This window comes from Saccostrea cucullata, unplaced genomic scaffold (genome assembly GCF_032062105.1).
Source record: "Saccostrea cucullata isolate Sc308-1 unplaced genomic scaffold, CSIRO_AGI_Scuc_v1 ctg1683, whole genome shotgun sequence".
Taxonomy (NCBI): domain Eukaryota; kingdom Metazoa; phylum Mollusca; class Bivalvia; order Ostreida; family Ostreidae; genus Saccostrea; species Saccostrea cuccullata.
This window is the reverse complement of record NW_026937705.1, coordinates 48,301-67,582: the sequence shown is the minus strand read 5'-3', so window position 1 is coordinate 67,582 and position 19,282 is coordinate 48,301. Positions and strand designations below refer to the sequence as shown.

At 33.2% G+C, this 19,282-nt stretch overlaps 2 protein-coding genes across 3 annotated transcripts; one reads left to right on the top strand and one right to left on the bottom strand.

The window, feature by feature from the left end:
* Positions 1 to 365: 365 nt before the first annotated feature.
* LOC134248713 (mitochondrial fission regulator 2-like) lies at positions 366 to 4,435 on the bottom strand. The gene is made up of 9 exons (XM_062731117.1): positions 4,357 to 4,435; positions 3,542 to 3,631; positions 2,973 to 3,188; positions 2,581 to 2,723; positions 2,077 to 2,345; positions 1,772 to 1,923; positions 1,516 to 1,652; positions 846 to 1,029; positions 366 to 526 (listed from the first exon to the last, which is right to left on the bottom strand). The coding sequence occupies exons 2-9, from the start codon at positions 3,614 to 3,616 to the stop codon at positions 434 to 436; spliced, it is 1,269 nt and encodes a 422-aa protein (XP_062587101.1). The 5' UTR covers positions 3,617 to 3,631; positions 4,357 to 4,435; the 3' UTR covers positions 366 to 433.
* A 52-nt stretch (positions 4,436 to 4,487) lies between these two features.
* LOC134248714 (armadillo repeat-containing protein 1-like) lies at positions 4,488 to 19,209 on the top strand. Of its 2 annotated transcripts, none has more exons than XM_062731118.1 (10): positions 4,488 to 4,540; positions 4,991 to 5,069; positions 10,665 to 10,739; positions 10,961 to 11,052; positions 13,300 to 13,416; positions 14,000 to 14,084; positions 14,204 to 14,320; positions 14,462 to 14,536; positions 18,554 to 18,759; positions 19,034 to 19,209. In XM_062731118.1, the coding sequence occupies exons 2-9, from the start codon at positions 4,995 to 4,997 to the stop codon at positions 18,743 to 18,745; spliced, it is 828 nt and encodes a 275-aa protein (XP_062587102.1). In that variant the 5' UTR covers positions 4,488 to 4,540; positions 4,991 to 4,994; the 3' UTR covers positions 18,746 to 18,759; positions 19,034 to 19,209. The 2 variants fall into 2 exon arrangements, with proteins under 2 accessions (XP_062587102.1, XP_062587103.1); XM_062731119.1 differs by having other exon boundaries at positions 18,554 to 18,764.
* The last annotated feature ends 73 nt before the right edge of the window (positions 19,210 to 19,282 follow it).

Sequence of the window (19,282 nt, the reverse complement as noted above, 5' to 3'; positions counted from 1 at the left end):
CAAACATCGACAAAAATATGTTGTTGTTTTGTTTTGTTTTTTGTTTACATACCAAAAAAGCTTCAAGCATTACTTTTAGGTGCAAAACTGTTATTTTAACATTTGGCCAGAATAAAGTTGAGCTGATTTGCAGCAAGTGTAAACCAACTCTCTCTTGCAATTTTCATGAATTTGAAAATGAAACATTTGAAACAACCTTAGACATCCTGGTTTTCTTTTACATATTTTGTGTGTGTGTGTGGGGGGGGGGGGGGCTCAATGTTATAGCTTATAAATTAATACATAAAATATTTTGGCTTTCATTCAAAACTTGTGAAGGTAAGTTGCACAGGAAGATGGTTTACAGCATATATGTATAAAAAATGACTCAGTAAAAGTAAAAACGTCTTAAAAAGTCAACAGTGTTTTGTCTACCTACTAACAATAATGTATTTTATACATTTATTTCCTTGAGTGGACCATAGCTCTTTCTTCTCTCATTAAACAAAAGTGATCTCCGCTTTGGATTCTTCCCATTGAAGGTTTTCTTTAAAAAAAAAAAAATAACAGGAATTATTATATTTCATTGCAATTAAGAAACTCTAAACAGAAAATTAAGTCCCAAAGTCTCAGTTATTACAAAATTATATTTGTACTGCTTTCGATGGAACTCTTTAGTCTCTCTGCAGATATTCAAATTTTAAAACTTGAGTCTTAATATATAGATTAACATCAATGAACATATAAAATTGCATTTGTACTATTTTAAATGAAACTTCCAGTACTATCCTTTTTACAATTTTGTCCAAGTTTGATCTTTTTCCTCAGGATTTTACTAATCTACCTATTAAAAAAAAAAAACTCACTGGCACATGTGGACTGTTCTCGTCAGCGGAGCTGAAATCATGATTTTCATTCTCTCGATCAATTTCTGGGCTCTGGAAATGTTGATTAGCAAACTTTTTCTGTAGGGCCAGGGCAATCATTGAGGCTGGGTCAGCCGTAGGTTGGGAGGAAACCTTTGGCTTTAGTGGCGTCCCTCCTGGTGACCTTTTAAGTTAATGACAAAAACTCAGATTACTTACTGCACATCTACAAACAACTCCCACTTGAATTTTTGCATGTTTTATTATCTTTCTTCCAGTGGGTCAACAAAAGCTTCAGACATCTACTTGTCAAGAACTCTTTAATTTACAAAATCATAATAAAGTTTTAGCCAAGTTTCCTAAAAAAATTTGTTCATATCAATCAGATTTCCAAACCTTATACCATATTTGTTTTTCATTAATTTTTGATCAAGTCAACTTTGTAGAGTTGTGTTTTCAAAATTAAAAAAATGCAGTTCATTTTTTGGAAAAAGCGAGGGGTTGAAGTTTTTAGGGAATGGGAATGGGGTTCATATTCGGCCCTTCAAGGGTAGTGAAAACTGGAACTGGAAACTGGTGGAAATTGAGCAGTTCCACACAGGATGATTAACAAAATCAGAAAGCAATAAATGTCCCTCTGATTTTTAATATACAAAATGCTGCCCCTCACCTCTGGATTGACCTCAGTTTAACTGAGCTGAGTCCCTTCAACACTTCAGACATAGTGGGAACTTTATTTGTGGGAGCAGGGACAACATCAGGTGTGTTTCTATTTCCAACTCGACCTTCTTCTAATTTTTCCAACTTCTAAGAAAATGAAAATAAAAAAGAATTGATGAGATAGTAAGCTTTTAGTGAAAAATACATGGTCTATGGTCTTTCAGATGTTTAGTAATAGGATATATATACATAAATTTTATATTTACCGTTCTCAACATCTCGTCTGTAGCAGGCTCCCTCTTTACAGGTGTAGAGGTGTTCTGTACAGGTAAGGGGGGAGGTGGGGGAGGGGCAGGGGGGACACCTGAGATCTGTGGTGGGGTATGAACCATGGAGTTCATATTCGAAGGAGGTAATACTGCAATGGAGGAAAACAAACTATGTTTTAGTCATTAACACAAAGTGGCATTAATTGTAAATTTGCATAATTAAATAAATAAATCTAATATTCTCTTATGTGTAATATTTTGTACATACTGCATAAACTTGACAACTGAATGGTGAAACTTACACTGAGACTTGTTAATCTGTTCCTGGTTTACGACTAACATAGCTATCTGTTGTCTGAGCGTGGACAGCTCGTCCTGTAAAGCGTTAATTTTACTGATGGCGTTGGGGTCAGAGGTCATGGACACAGAGGAGATCATGGTGGAGTTCATCAGAGGGACGTCGTCTGGTCGTACCGTGAACAAGTCTTCTGCTTCTTCCTCCCCCTCCCCCTCCTCCTCTCCATACACACTCTCCAGTTCTGTGTCACTGGAGCCCTCCTCTCTCTTAGCCCTGTTTTCATAGCAACCAATAAGCATTTACTTATTTAAATATTCATGAGAAATGAAATATATACAACATTCTATACACGTTCTAAGGACACACAAATAGGACCCATGATGAAAGAAAAAGAGTTGTCATTAGAGAGGAAGTTCTGTCTAATGTTAGACCATGCCTCAGGACATGAAACAGATTTAGACTTAAGAATTAAGTTCCAATATATATACTAAAGTGAATAAAAACAGACCTAAATCTGATTAAGTTGTTGCCTAGGTCCTCTTCCACCCACTGTGGATCCTCCCCTGATGTTGCATTTGTACACACTGACAGGAGGGAGGAGTCACTGCTCCAGCTGTCCAATCGCTGTCTTCTGGGGCGGAGCAAATGTTGCTATAAATACAAGAAACAGAATCAATAACTTCTTTATAAAAATGCTTCATTCTGACACATTAATGACAAAATATTTTTATCAATTTGAAATTATTTCTTATTAAAATCAGTGTTGTGTAGAAGACATTATGTTTATTTGCACAAGAAAATAACACTTTCTCATATTACGGCTCCATTGATCATGTTGATTTCCTTAAATGCAAAAACTGTACTTTAACTACTAGTATTCTGTCACCTTTTTTTTCTTACCTGTATTCTAAGTCTCTTTGGCGGCTTTGATGGGATAATGGTTCCTAGTATCCTCACCAGACTTCTGTGTCGAATGTTTGACCGCCATCTGATCCAGTTATAGATCAATCGGTGTCTCCTCTGGGTCACGCTAACATCCCATCTACGGCTTAGGGAGCTCCTCAAATCTCTCTGAGCATCTCTGCCTCGTACATATAAGAACTGTGCATAATTGGCCTTTGAAAAAAAATTTAAGAATTAAAAACTATTAGAACATATTTTTTATTAAATTCATATCAGCCACTGTATGAAAAACAAAATACAAGCACAAAATTTGTCTTAAAAAATAAAGTTAAACTCAAGAAAGAAAAGTATCTGATATTAATTTAGTCTGTCCAAAAACTTCCAAATATCTGAATGTTTGTTATCAAAGTTAAACTCAAAGAAATAAATGTTGGAAGCAACAATCCACTTCTAATCTTCTAGATTATATTATATTAAATTTTATGTCCATGATACCATTCAATGGTGTGTCCTTTATATTGACGTTTAAAAAAAACATATACAATGTACCGGTACTACTAGCATACCAAATCATCTGCATCAACTCCAACATAATCCAGTACAATTCTAAGTATTGTCACAGCATCTTCAAATACATCCATCTCAGGACAGATTTTCTGAAATAGGAAAATTATTCAATAATACTTCTCAAACATGCCATATCTATGAACATACCTAACATACTTTTTAATAAGGTGCATCAAGATCTCAGATTGAGATGCCAAAAATCACAGGCACCTGAATTTTTATCAATCAGACTCTCAATAAGCCAAAAATTATGACTAAGTTTTTACTGATTTTGACTTTATTTCTAGTTTATATTGATAAAGCTGTCGACTCCTGTGGTCTGATTGATAAAAATTCAGGTGCCTTATATTAAATGCAAAAATATGTATCTGTACATTGTATTACTCTCAGTACCAAGGCTCCTCATGGTACTCAAATTTCTGCTCCTATTTTAACCATACAATTGTCCTTTCTTCAACATTATAAATAAATCTTTTTATAACACAATTTTACTTCATGACTGAGGATAGAGTCTGAGAGAAAGAGTAAACGGAAAATAAGAGAAAGAGAAGAGAGAACTTAAATTCGGCATACCTACAAAAAAAGAAAAAGCTATATATCTAATGTTTAATTCGTTGTTTTAGTCCCAGATAATTCGTTAAAGCCCTACAGCAAAATGACACCCTTATAACCCCCCCCCCCCCCCCTCTGATACCATATTCAATTTCAAAAACAATCCTTATTATTTAAATAGAATTTATCTAAAAAAAAAAAACAAGTGTTTTGTTTGAAATAAAGTTCAACACATTAAAGAATTAATTCAAAAGTAATTTACCGTCGATCTTCTCTCTCTCTTATTTTGTAAACACCATGCCCGATGCCGCACTCAATTTAAAAGTTGCTTCCGGTGTCAGACTTAACCAATGGGATTACGGTATTTTACTGATTGACCAATCATCAGCGTCCTGATTAGTTTTGTGTACGACTTTGAAAGCTATTTTGTCTCGGTGAGTAAATGTGTGATTTTCAACGAATTGATCTTTTGATCTTTTAACTGATCAAGCTAAACATGAAAATCTTTCAATAATGCAATTTCTCGCAACGGTAGCTTTTCCATGTTTCGTATTGTTCATCATTTCTAACTATCGTGAAAGGGGGGGGGGTCTAAAATAAAAACACAACCTCAGTGCTTAGTGCCTGATTATACCACATGGTATCTTGTTATAATTATGAAACAATTATGTACAGGTGCACTATGATGTAACTGATTTTAAGACTGGTCTTTCTGATCGCAATGAATAATCAATCATGACACCATGCACCAATGCCCCCCCCCCCCCCCCCCTTACACACACACACACTCTAGGCAAAGTCTGGATAAAATGTAGTTTTCTGAACCTATTGCTCAAGTACGTTTATTTGTCTATGGCTTTGTGATTATTATTTTCTCTCCAGATTTGACACAGTAGCAGGATGGCATCTGCAGACACGGTTCTTGCAATGAAAGGGATGGCTGCTGATCCTTTGAAGAGAAAACTTCTCTTGAAGGTAAAGATCTCCAGTACACTTCCTTCTGACTACAGAAAATTGAGCTGCAGTTGTGTTTTCAATTTTACTGTCAGTGTCTTACACAGTGTCAGTGAGTCACACACTATGATGCATTCTAAAATGAAAAGAATGTATTGTTCAACCAGGGACCTATATGGGTCATTCTCAAAAAATGTCCAGATTTCTGTGAAACACGTTTTCTGGTAAATTTTTTAATAAAATAACTTTTTTGTGCTCATGAACTTAACAATGATTTTTTAATAAAATAAAAACTTTTTTGTGCTCATGAACTTAACAATGATCTAAAATTGGGAGGACAAATATAAGTAGGATTAAAAATTGATATAAACACTGAAAAAAAATCCTTCAACATGAGTTAAATTAAAGAAAATTGCTTGTGATTTCGCCGAGGGTGTATTTTCAACCCTCCTTATTGAGACAGTAAATATAATTTGGGAGTATAAAATACCTTTAATGTATTGTAAATACTTAACATTGTTTAAAAACATGCTAAAACGTGACTGAAAAAAGTAAGAATATAATTTTTTAAACAATAAACGTTAAAAAAACTTTGTGATTTTCGCCGTGTCCTTGGAGTAACCAAGACATAAAAGTTATCTGTAACAGTTATTTTTCCTGAAGGAACTCTTCAGCATCAGCGGCCTTCTAAACATCTTGTACCCGCCAAAATATAAAAAGACACAAAACACATGTGTTTCACCCCGTAGACACAATATTTGGTTTCAGTTGAGTTTGATTGAAAGAGTAATTTATTTTTAAGCCCTTGGAGTTACTTAAATAATGTGAAGATAAATTAATATATAATGTTTGTGATGCATTGAGCGACTTTGTAGGGAAATACACATGATGTAGGAGCTGTGCTCTATCTTTTTAAGTTAGCCATAGCTTTTATACTTGTAACTTTTGATGTAGTAATTCCCTAGCGTTACTGTCCATTTTGTTACTGTAGGAAAAGTTACTCCAAGGACGTTTTTAATTACTCTATGGACAATCTATACAGAATTTTATTAAGAAGAATGCAATTTCGATTCATCTGTTTTATCTCCCTCCTCAAAAATAATATATCAATAATATTTGTATCATCTGATTATAGGTTTTACATATAACGTTTCATACATGCTACAAATTAATTCAATAATCGATACAAGTAACACAAAGGACAAATTTGGTAACTCCATGGACGTCAAAATGATGAAACATTTACATTATAAATATACTGTTGTATTTACACCTGTTTCAGCAGTAGAGTAGAGAGTCTTTATTTATTTTGAGTAAATTGAAATATCAAAATTTCTTATGAAATACATCTTTACGCCCTTTTAACCTTGTAATACTTAGCTGTGGTAACATAATAGACAATTCAGTTACTCAAGGGACACAACAAGCATTTAAGATAGAAAAATGAAATAAAAATAACACATATGAAGTCGTAATTGTGTTCAATGTATAAAACAAAATAATTGTGGAGAGATGGTTCGATTTAAGTTACAATAAAAATAATGAAGGCCTTAAAAATGAGATGATTAAAGTGGTAACTCCAGGGAAGGTTAGGAACACAAGGGAATGTGAAATAAGAAACCACGATTTTATCACAGATGATATTTTTTTTACTCTGAACCTGTTGATTCTATGTCATGTTCTCTCGATAAAAATACATGTATTGAAAGGACGAAACATTTTAAAAGTTGCAAAAAAGAGGGCCAGACAAGTGAAATCTAGATTCAAGGAACATTCAATGTAACGTCAGATAGAGAACATTTGACTATTCTTGGAATGTGTATGTCCAACAATGAAATAGTTACGGATTTTTCATCACTATATCAAAAGCTATATCAAAAGATTATCTTTCCGAGGAACAATGCATTAGTCACCAATCATGAATTTATGTTTGAATGTAGATGAAGATACTCTTCATGCAGATTTGTCCGATTGATTTTCCCCGTAAAGGTTTAAAGTTGTTTGTAAACCTTGCACTATAGAAGTATATTAAAGCTTTTGGAAATGAAGTAAGATTGGACATTACAGTAGAGGCAGTACTTTATATGGATCTCTAGCTTTTGAACCCAGCATATCTTGAAATTTATGTCAAACAACAAATACTAGTAGGCATTGGGCAAAGGTATTTTTTTATTCTGGTGAGTATACATACAGCTGATCAACACATATAACATAAAATCAAATAAAAGTAATTTATGAATAGAAAAGGCAGACAGTCGGGGTTTTAGCAGACAAAAGAGTTCATATTAAGAGAAACCAGAGTTCCAGAATGGAGAAAAATTCGAATAAAAATACTGAAAAAGCTGAGACCCTGGAAAAAGAAACCAGATAAAAATGCTGTAACACAGAGACATCTGAACTTCAGAATACATACATGTGTGATCAAATCAGTAATGAAAATTAAAAAAGCTAAATACGACCAAGAACTTTAAAAGATGAATATTAGTACAACATAGGTGATGTTTTCGTTATACTTCGTCCTCCACATCTTGTAGGTAGGAAGTATCAAATAGATAACCCAGTGTGGAAGGAGGCTGTATGTAAAAACAACAAACAAAATGAGATGTCCTTTGTGTTATCTTTTGTCTTTGGTGTTACAACTTCTTTTTGGATATACAAATACTTGTACATGTACCGATCAGTGATTCTAGGTCCAATGATAGTAATCCTTCATTATTCATGCATAACTTATTTTTATGTTTTGTTGATGTTCGCGTATCTTTATAATTAGACAATTATGTCCATGTTGTTACTTTTAATCATTGGTGTTACTTGTCAGACTCCAAATGTAAAAAGAAATGAAATCCCAAGAAATATTTTTCTTAAAACCATATACTTTCATTAACATCTATAAGATAATGCCATTGTTGTGCTTTTTGCGGGGGAAGAGGCACAAATTTATTATTTCTTCTTAAGGTAGGATTCTTCTCTGGTTTCTGACTACATGAAACATTCAAAGTATATTTGCTTATATGTCTTATATATTAAGGTGTGAGGAATTTAAAAGACCATATTTTTCTTTCCTCATCACAATTGTACAACTTTAAATAGAAACGGTAAACTGCGTCTGAAAACTAGCAGGGAACATATTTTTGGCGGAATGGTGGCGTATGAAAATATCTACTTTTCTGCCTCTCAAAATTATAATAGAACAATGAATTTAGTTATAATTTTTACACAATCGAAGACTTGGAGAAATTTTCAAATGTAAGTTAGATTAATAATGAGAGACTAAACTTTCAAAATATATCAAATTAATATGATTTTTCCAACAAACTAGAACTTTATTAGCTTTTAAACGCTTCCTATCAAAGTGCGGATTTGAGCCAAAAATCCATAAAAAGTATTTTTTCTCTCTTAGTAAACGATCAAAACTTTTTGTTTTTGTATCATTTTGTACATTTATAAGACTACTTTACTATATGTGAAAATAAGAAAAAGTTAAATATAGGAAGCATATGAAAATAACTAATATATCCTAAAAAATTAAGAAAAACAGAGAAAATTCGGATTAGCAAATATCCAGTTAAGATAAATTATTTATGTAAATTTGGTAATATCATGCTATAGACCCGATATAGTAATATGTTTTTATGCAAAAAGAACAATTATTAAACTTTTGAAATAGAAGTAGGTATCATATGATTGGCAACGGTTATTTTTTATTCTTAATGTCAAGGAAAAAGATAATGACCTTGACCTGACCTTGCCTCTGATATAAAACGGTCAAATTTAATTTCACTGATACTATCACTTACTGATATTGTCTTCTTGATTCTGTGAAAATTAATTTTTAAATATTAGAAATATGAGAAGAATCCTACCTTAAGGTTTGAACAAAATGTCTTTTGTGTTACTTTTATGTCCCTTGTGTTATGAAAATATCCTTGGTGTTACTAAGCCATTTTTCCTAAATTTATACTCTAAATATTTCCACAATTTTATCAAAACTTGCTACACAATCCTGTTGCCTTCTAATGCAAAGTATTTTCACAAAGCCAGTGGTTCATGCTGAGGTAAAATGACATACACTTAAGGTATATTTGTTAGAATAATCAAATTTTATAATTTTAACAACTTTCAGCTTTATGTCATCTGAAATTTCTCTCTTAAGAACCCTTAATGTGTTTTGATAGAATATTTTTTATTAGTATGTTGAGATTATGATTCTAGAAACCTTAAATTTTTGTAAATTATTATTTTATTGTGACTTCTAAGTAAGTATTACCATGGACATTTTTTGTTGAATGCATGTACGTATAATAGATTTTATAGTAAATGCTGATAGAATTCTTAGTGTTTCAACATTATTTATGCATCACTGATGCTTCATTACTAACATTAAACTTAAAATTATTTATTTCTCATGATTTATTCTCTCTGAATTCTGTTGATGGAATCTGGACAAAATTTGAGAATGACCCAAATACTAACGGAATAGGCAACTACCGCAAATCTCGCGATATCTCGTAAGTCGCGGGATTTCGTAAGTCAACTCTAATTAACTATATTTCTACCGTTATCGCATATTTGAGATCAAATCCTTTAATTATCTGTCAAAAAATCATTCAAGATTTGTTTTAATCACGTATTATACTCCTTATCTTAGTAGTAATTTTGTTTTATGCAAAATCAGCACATGCCCCGATCGGCCATATTTCCGAGAAATCACCGATTTCGGTCTTTGTTTTCTTTATATTAAAATTATATTATTATTATCATTTAAAATTTATTAATAAATCAATTCCTATACATAAAAGGAATAAATGATAATAATCAGAAAACACCCTGTTTACTGGGAATAAATGTTAATTGAAAAATTCGTGATGTTTTGGGTATAAAAACATGGCGATGAAGGAGTTGCCTATCCCGTTAGTATATAGGTCCCTGGTTCAACCATATCTTCGTACATATCAACTTGATGGTAAATGATCAGAAAACATAATTTCTGTAATTTCTCAATGTCTTTGAATTAAAATAATACAATGTATATTACAACATGATATCTCATTTGTAAATTATTCAATTTCATTATTTTGCGAGCAGTCTTGTATTGAGGCATTTTTAGCAGACAAATATAGACATTTCTATGAAATGAAAAGATACCTAAATATCAGAAACCATTTCTAAATGATTTTTGTGTTGCTGTGTTTCCTGTTTGATTTCTCAACTAGAAATAGGTGCATTATTTATTGATTTAATGGTCAACTCTGATACTGTAACAGTTTTTCAGCAATTCTGCTTTATATTAAATCAGACGTCACTTCATATTTAATATTTGTCAATATATCATCATATATCATTATAATTCTGAAAAAAAATACTGTACATTCCTTATTTTTCGCGAGTACTTAACCACTTATTATTGTGAAAGGCCTCTTCAGCGTCAAATGGCGAGAATAATAATTCGTGAATGATCGGTTCATCAAGAGATTTAACATTGTTTTTAGTACCATAAAAATAAAAGCAAGTAATTTTATTTCGTGAGTGGTGCTTCTCGCTAAATTATGCGATAATTCCACATGTTTATTTAAGAATTTACTGTAAAAAATTAACTCCATGACCTTTGATTTGTAGGATGCAACATGTATGGGTGGTCTTATTATGGTGCTTTCCAATCCTGATTCAAAAATTGTCACTTCAGCACTAGAGGTATAGTACCTAGCCACTAACAAAAAATAATTACCCGGGTACAGTATTAACTTAAAAATATAGGCTTATCAGAAATTTTAACATATATACATATAAATGGTTAAAGAGTGATGTGCAGATGAAACTAATTCATAAATTAGTTTTCAACTCTTTATTATTTTGACTTCAAGAACAATAGAATGTTGAAAGACACCGGTAATTTTTTTTTCTTTAATTTTCAGACATTAATTTTGATGGCAGACACAAATGATCATAAGAAACTTCTACGAGGTTTTATAGGAATGACCAAACAACTGGAAACAATCATCAACAGGTAAAATATACCGGATGTCTTTAAAAGCTTGGTCTTTAACTGATACATGCAATTCATATATATCACAATTATGAGTTTATCACTTTTTTGTCCCCTGCTTTTGCGAAAACGAGGGGACATTAAATCTCATTCGTCTGTCTGTCTCTCCGTCATTCTGTCCGTCACAAAAACTTTAACCTTGTCCATAACTTTTGATTTAGTGGAGCTATGACTTTCATATTTCATATGTGTATTCCTTGTGACAAGACCTTTCTTTGGGTACCACCAAATTTGACCTTTTGACCTTGACCTTGGAGTTTGACCCACTTTTACACAAAAATTCCAAATTTTTCCTTTGGCCCATACCTTTTGAATGGTAGGTACTAGGACTTTCATATTTCACATGTGTATTCTTTGTGGCAAGACCTTGACCTTTTGACCTTGACCTTGGAGATTTACGTACTTATGAAATAACTTTAACCTCAACTGTAACTTTTGAACAGTGAGGACTAAGGCTTTCATACTTCATATATGTAATCCTTGTGACAAGACCTTTCAATGGATACCAAGAACTTTTACCCTTTGACCTTGATCTTGGAGTTTTAACTACTTTTAAACAAGAGGCCCATGGGCCACATCGCTCACCTGAGAAGCTTTGACCATTCTGTTCTTTATAAGATTTCCCCCTTGTTATACATAATGCATCCCCACCCTACCCCACTGATCATAATTTAGACATTTTGAAATCTACACTACCCCATGATCCTTCCATGGGCACATATGTTTCAGCTTTTTTGGCCCAGTGGTTCTTGAGAAAAAGATTTTCAAAGATTTTTCCTATATATTTCTATGTAAAACTTTGATTCCCTAAAATGGCCCCGCCCTTCCCCCGGGGGTCACGATTCCTACAATTTAGAATTTACACTACCCCAGAATGCTTCCACATAAGCTTCACTTTTTCTGGCCCAGTGGTTCTTGAGAAGAAGATTTTCAAAGATTTTTCCTATATATTTCTATGTAAAACTTTGCTTCACTTTTTCTGGCCCAGTGGTCCCCTATATATTTCTATGTAAAACTTTGATTCCCTAAAATGGCCCCGCCCTTCCCCCGGGGGTCATGATTCCTACAATTTAGAATTTACACTATACCAGGATGCTTCCACATAAGTTTCAGCTTTTCTGGCCCAGTGGTTCTTGAGAAGAAGATTTTCAAAGATTTTTCCTATATATTTCTATATAAAATTTTGATTCCCCATTGTGGCCCCGCCCTTCCCCCGGGGGTCATGATTTGAACAATTTAGAATCTACACTACCCCAGGATGCTTCCACATAAGTTTCAGCTTTTCTGGCCCAGTAGTTCTTGAGGAGAAGATTTTTTAATGACCCAACCCTATTTTTGTCTTTTCTTGATTATCTCCCCTTGCAAGGGGATATGTCCCTTCATTTTAACAATTTAAATTTCCCTTCACCCAAGGATGCTTTGTACCAAGTTTGGTCAAAATTGGCCCAGTGGTTCTTGAGAAGAAGTCGAAAATGTGAAAAGTTTACAGACGGACAGACAGACGGACGGACGACAAACAAAATGTGATCAGAAAAGCTCACTTGAGCCTTCGGCTCAGGTGAGCTAAAAACTTTAATTTTGGTCACAACTTTTGAACGGGAGATACTAGGACTTTCATATTTCACATATATATTATTTGTGGCAAGACCTTAGATTGGATATCAACAACTTTGACCTTTTGAACTTGACCTTAAAGATTTACATACTTATGAAAGAACTTTAACCTTGACCATAACTTTTGAACGGTAAGGGCTAGGGCTTTCATACTTCACATAAGTAATCCTTGTGAGAAGACCTTATATCATTTGATATCAACAACTTTGACCCTTTGATCTTGACCTTGGAGTTGACCTACTTTTAAAAAACTTTAACTTTGGCCATAACTTTTTAATGGTCAGGGTTAGGGTTTTCATCCTTCAAAAAAATCAACTTCATTGATAATTTCTAAATAAATGACATATGATAGGATGTTCATATTAGACACAATATGTCATAAAAAATAACATCTCACCCACAAAGACACCGAAAGCGGAGGACCACAATTCTTTGAATTTGCTTGTTTAAATATTCATTATAATTTGTATATTTCTGTTCATAATTAAGAAACTCTATCAAAACGTGAAAAGATAAAAGCAATACTTTGCAGAACCCTTATTAACCAATATATCCAAATATACTATATCAAAATTTTGTTGTTTGTCTTGACAGTAAGCAGAGTGATGCGAGGGTCCACAGTCTAGCTGAGAAGCTGTATGTGATGATAACAGAGTCCTGTGAGCTACAGACTCCACTGAAGGATACCGGTAACTCCAGATCCACCTCCAGGTATGATACCTTACCAATGTCAGAACTTTTTTTCCCTCCACTTTAAGACAGATGCAGTAAAACTTGATTTAACAAAACAAAACTTTTGTTTATCAAAGAAAATTTTGTTTATAATGAAATTTTCATGATAAATATGATTCCTTTTGGAGACTGAACTATCTTTCTTTTATGGTACAGTGGACCTTCAGATATCCGGGTGCTTCAGTATCCGGACAATTTTTCATCGGAACAGAATTTTTAAATGTTATTTTGTCTTGTTTAACTGGTGATTCAGGTATCCGGACGCTTCACATATCCGGACAAATTGACTAGGAACCAAAGCGTCTGGATAAATGAGGGTCCACTGTAAATGAATATAAAAGAACTTCAGATGGAATTTTGAAGTCCCACTGGCTGGTGCATGATTTACTTCTGATTTTTACTTTGTGATCTTCTGTACATTCAACAATATTAAAATTCAAAATTAATCAAAAATATGCATATTGTATAAAATTGTTCAAGACATGAAAATTTACAGTACATGTATATTACAACAGAAATTCTCCTTTAATATAATCATTTTGATGAGCTGTTACTTTTACAGAAAAAGTAGCACGAGCAAGAACAAAAGTTTACAAGGCAGCAAGACGAGACATATTACATTACAAATCAGAGGTCTGCTCGACAAGGTATGTACACACTCTAAGCATTTTATCCAGCATCAAAAGTTATGCATACATTTTTTTGGGAGAAGATTGGTAAAATCTAAATTATTTTTTGTTCTCAGTGAATTGATTTTTCTTTTTAGACTGACAGGGATGTTTTAATGAGACTCATCTTACAAGTTAAGGGTGTAGTTAGTGTGACGTTTGACATGAACAAGAAGCGATGTTTTCTGCGAGCCAAACCTGATGTTAAACCCGAGGTATATTTGAGTCACAAAGATAAAATGAATAAGAAACTTTGTTGAATTAATAAAATTTTCATGAAGCCAGTTGTTATGACAGTTTGAAAAGAAATGCAATGCAATATTGCTTATAAACATTTTCTATCTAAATTCTTTCAGCCAATTGTACAAGCTGTTGCAAAATCCATGACAATGACAGCCCAACAGGTTGTGAAAGATGAATATGGAGCTGAGGTTGGTTGCTTTCAAAAATCTTTATTTTTTCACAAACAAATTGTTTTTCAAGAGTATTAAAGTTATATGAACTTATTAAGACAAAATCAAACTTCATTATCTTGAACTCAATGGGGTCAATTAAAAAAATTTTGAGATACATGTATCTGAGAGCTTGTAATATATTGAGTGTAAAATACTTTAAAGGTCAAATTCAAAGGAAATAGATATGCTTGTAACTGATTTATGTTGTAAATAAAAGTTAAAAAGAGGGAATTACAATATTCGTTTAATTTTAAACCTCGATGTTTTCTGTATTTACCTGTTTAAATATCACTAAAAATAAAGTTCATTAATAGAGTTACTTCCCGTTTTTGTGACGTCATTCGAGACACTCGACGGAATCTAGTTATATAAGTATAGTATATAACTACTCTTGATTATCTAAAAGAATGGTAAATTTTAGGGAACATAAATGTTGATATACCAGGGTTACGTGTAGATCTTTCAATTAAGAATAGCTAGGCTTTGTATGTTTGAGCCAATCAAGGAAAAGCCGGTAAGGGTGAAAGTGGAAATGAAAATCATACGAAGTTCTGACCAAGTAATGAAGTATCATTGCAGAACCTAGAGAATGTACAAAACTGATATTTAATCGATTTTACTCAATCACTTAATATTACCGCAGAGATGTTTACAAAAAAATGATTTATGTATTGTTCCTTATTCATCATACATAGATGGGACCAAGACTTTCACTCGTGAAAAATTATAGAATTCTTTTCTTTACATTTCATGGCTGTTTGAACAGGGGATACATGTACACCAGATTTGTTAATGTAAATTATACTTTGGTAAACAATGAACAGATCAATAAAATTTACTGCATCATCGGATATAAATTTATCATCCGTGGGAATCCGAAGATCTTGCTATCACACTGGTGCTTTTTTTTGAAGGGGGGGGGGGGCCCAAACCACCCACCCTGGGTGTTTCGTACCCCAAGGATTCTTTGACATTTTAAGAATTAAATATTTTTCTATGACATATCAAAAAGGATTACAAATGATCAATCCAAAATTTAAGCTTAACCTAGCCTTTTACATCTATAAATATTCATACACTCTGATAATAAAACAGAACATCCCGTTTCAGTATCAGAGGGTATGAATTTCCCCCGTCCCCAAGCACCCATGATAACTATATGTATGTTTGGAATCTTAATGCATAACAAGGAATTTTTATTTGTCCGCCCCTCTCGATCCTCCCGAAATGACATTTCTTTGTTTTGCCCCCAAATGGAAATTGCTTCCTACAGGCATGCTTTGCATAAAATCTTTGTCATAAGGCACTTTTATTTTTAAAAAAATATTTTAATATGAATTTCTTCATCCTAATTTAGTTTATATGCTCTTTTGGTAACTATGTCAAGACGCCGGTCAAAGAGAAAAATACTGCAGAAAAAAAATGAAGTGGACAGTAAAATATGGAGGAACAATCACTTGTGTGCATGAACACTGAAGTTTTATTTTTTGGAAATATTATAATAGAAAAAAGTGCAACTGCATGGAAGTAAATAAACACATTCTTGAGAAAATATTATCTGAGACGGACATTATACTTAACATTTATGTAACCTGACAAGAAATGAAATCACCAACTCTGTACAAGTATATTATCCGAGGAAAATTGCCTTAAAGGCACGAACTATAGGTGAGGGGGGTGCTCCCTGACTTTTTCATATAAATATTTTTTTAAATTTTAATTTAAAAAGGAAATTTTCATGAAAGGTTAGTAACAACCCCTTTCCCGTGTTGTCACAGTAAGGTCATTTTCCTGCATCTCATTATTAGTATACTAAATACTAGTATTTCTTATATGTAAGAAAAAGACTACCCCCTTCCATTTTATTTTTTTTGGGGGGGGGTCACATTTTTAATCAAGAATCTTTTTGGCTTGTCTATTACCCCGCCCCCTTTTTTTTCATATTCAGTCTGCTTCCCTTGCTCACCATATGCTTAACATTTATTTAGTTTGTTTAAAGAATATAACATTTATGTACATGGTAAAAACATATACAGATAGTTTTTTTCTCTATCATTTTCTACTCTACGTAAATTCATTGTACATCTCTTTTATCGCAGATTTCTCGGATGGGTATATCACCGCCTCGGTAACCTTCCGTCTTGTGCGCAGGCACCTGAAAAATGGTTGATGTACATCCACCAGCCCCACCGAGATATTTTTGGACACGATAGTTATTTCCTTGTCTATCATTTCAAATAATAATTTCCGTGTCTATCATACCAATACTTTGATATTTGAAACGGTCCTTCGAATGAGACCGTATAAACCGAGGTCCCGTGTCGCTGTAGGTGCTGGCACGAAAAAGATCTCTCCTTGCTCAATGGCCCTAAGTGCCGAGCATATGACAAAATTTTCAGCTTTCCGCCGGCAAATGATGGCGTCTTCATATGAGTGAAAAATAAATAAATAGACTCAATAAATCGATATTTGATTTTCATCTTCCGTTTTCTGTCAAGTTTTAGAAATTGTTCATTTACAGTTTATGAAAACTACAAGTACTTTTTATGGCTTTGACAGCATGCTATGGGTAGTTTACAGCAAGATACATGTTCTTTTGACTTGGCGCCGCGTAATACATGTATGTAAATATACCGAGCACATACTGTAAAGGGACAATTTCTGTAACTTGACAAAAATGGAAAATATCAAATTATTTATGGTATTGGTATGTAGACGAGGAATTCATGTATATTGTCTTAGTTAAATTTTCAATAGGAGAGAGAGGGCAAAATCTCAGGTGCCTGTCATCTTGTCTAGTACAGTACTGTAACTAAAATAATTAAAATAAAAATTTTAAAATCTTTCCCTTCAAACAGTATTGGGGCTTTAAAACCTAAACTGAGAAACTAAAATACGACTTAAATTTTGAAATAAACCCAAGAAATCCGTCAGACATTTTCTATTTAATTAAACTGTAGGCTAAACCAGCCACGTAGCATCGTTTTTGAAAGGGGGACAGCGAGATTAATTGCCCGAAATTGTACCATACATTAAGTTTATCAATGTCTTAATCTGAGCGAAATAAATATTCAGAGAAAAGTTTTAAAAGTTGACAAGCAACAAAAGGGGGGGGATTGCCCAAACTCGAAACTCTAGTAAGCGTAATGTTTGTGAAAAAATGGGGAGGTCCCCTCTGCACCCCCTCCCATGTGGTTCAAACAGTATTGGGGCTTTAAAACCTAAACTGAGAAACTAAAATACGACTTAAATTTTGAAATAAACCCAAGAAATCCGTCAGACATTTTCTATTTAATTAAACTGTAGGCTAAACCAGCCACGTAGCATCGTTTTGCCTGTAAACTGATCTATGTAAAAATATTGGTCATATTTATAGCTTTGCATGTGTATTGGGCTCAAAACCATTTCTCTTAGACTCTCAATTTAATATGAATACTAGTATTCTCCTCAATTTCAGGTTCGTAAACAATAAAATAAATACACTCATATCTTGTCCCGAATTATTATTAAAGTTAAAAAGCGCACATGACAGCATCTAGAGAACAATAATTTTCCAAACCCGTCAATATAGTATGCACTTCCTATTTCACATTGTCTCTAATGACGTCATGCAACAAGGGAGATAAGCGATTTACAATAAATGATCCACTTGTCACTCAGGTAAGTTTAAACGACATTTAGTGATGGAAATTGGTGACAAAAAATTAAACAGACCTCAGAATGTTATTTATATTATTCCAGAGGCTGATAATAATGAATAATTATGAATTTTCACATATATATTATATTTGACCTTTAAAGTATTTAGGATAAAATATTTGTGGTTGGGACTCTCAATTCATGTTGACATATCCATAGTCGCGGTATTCGAGATATCGGTGTTCAATATACCGAAGTTCACTGTACATTGCATTTCATTTTTTTTCCCACAGGCATCATTATAACATTCACAGCGTTCCTTTCAAAAATGACCTATATTGTTATTCACTTTAGGTTTTGGTATCTTTTGGTGCCAACCCCCAGGATCTGGACAAAGAGAACACATCCCTCCCCGATTACCTCCCTGAGGATCCTGACAGCCCCAAGGCAGACAGTCGCTCCTTGGCCAGGAACAAGAAGGATGAGAAAAAATCTGGCTGGCTCAGCTCGGCAGCTAACTTCCTAACTAACTCTTTCTACTGGTAGTCTCTTTATAATTTGTTTGGTGCCAATTAATGTAATCTATAAATTAAAATTACATGTTAGATCCGCTCGCAAACTCGCTACACTTGCATCTAACAACATCCCATTGAGGGTCATGTTAGAGGTAAAATTCGGAACAACTCTAGACTTATTCCCTTAATAAATAAATGATGATTTTGCAGGGAACAGTTTGATTGGTTGATAGATTTTGTCCTCTGCCGTGACCCTCTGTGGGATGTTAGATGTTAGTGTAACAAGTATGGAGTGGATCTAACATCTAATTTTAATTAGATTGCAATTAATGTATAGTATTACTTTATTTTACTGAGTTTTACATGTGGAAGTCTGCTGTTATGAACTGAATTCTGTGAGCTGTATAAATGTCTGTACACACGAGCAATGAATGAATTGACGAATATTGTTTTATACAGTTTATTGTTTACAATTAAAAAATTGATACTCATTTACATATTTTTTTCTTGATTTATGTCAGGAAGGAAAAGTAACATGTATACATATTTATTTATTACAAGGAATCTA

What these genes read in the sequence shown, in the direction of transcription:
- LOC134248714 (XM_062731118.1), top strand. Translation starts at nt 4,995, where the DNA reads ATGGCATCTGCAGACACGGTTCTTGCAATGAAAGGGATGGCTGCTGAT. An exon ending in AGAGAAAACTTCTCTTGAAG is followed by an intron (nt 5,070 to 10,664) that starts GTAAAGATCTCC and finishes TTTGATTTGTAG; the next exon opens with GATGCAACATGTATGGGTGG. An exon ending in AACTCCAGATCCACCTCCAG is followed by an intron (nt 13,417 to 13,999) that starts GTATGATACCTT and finishes TTACTTTTACAG; the next exon opens with AAAAAGTAGCACGAGCAAGA.
- LOC134248713 (XM_062731117.1), bottom strand. Translation starts at nt 3,616, where the DNA reads ATGGATGTATTTGAAGATGCTGTGACAATACTTAGAATTGTACTGGAT. An exon ending in CAAAGAGACTTAGAATACAG is followed by an intron (nt 2,724 to 2,972) that starts GTAAGAAAAAAA and finishes TTGTATTTATAG; the next exon opens with CAACATTTGCTCCGCCCCAG. An exon ending in AACAACTTAATCAGATTTAG is followed by an intron (nt 2,346 to 2,580) that starts GTCTGTTTTTAT and finishes CTATGAAAACAG; the next exon opens with GGCTAAGAGAGAGGAGGGCT.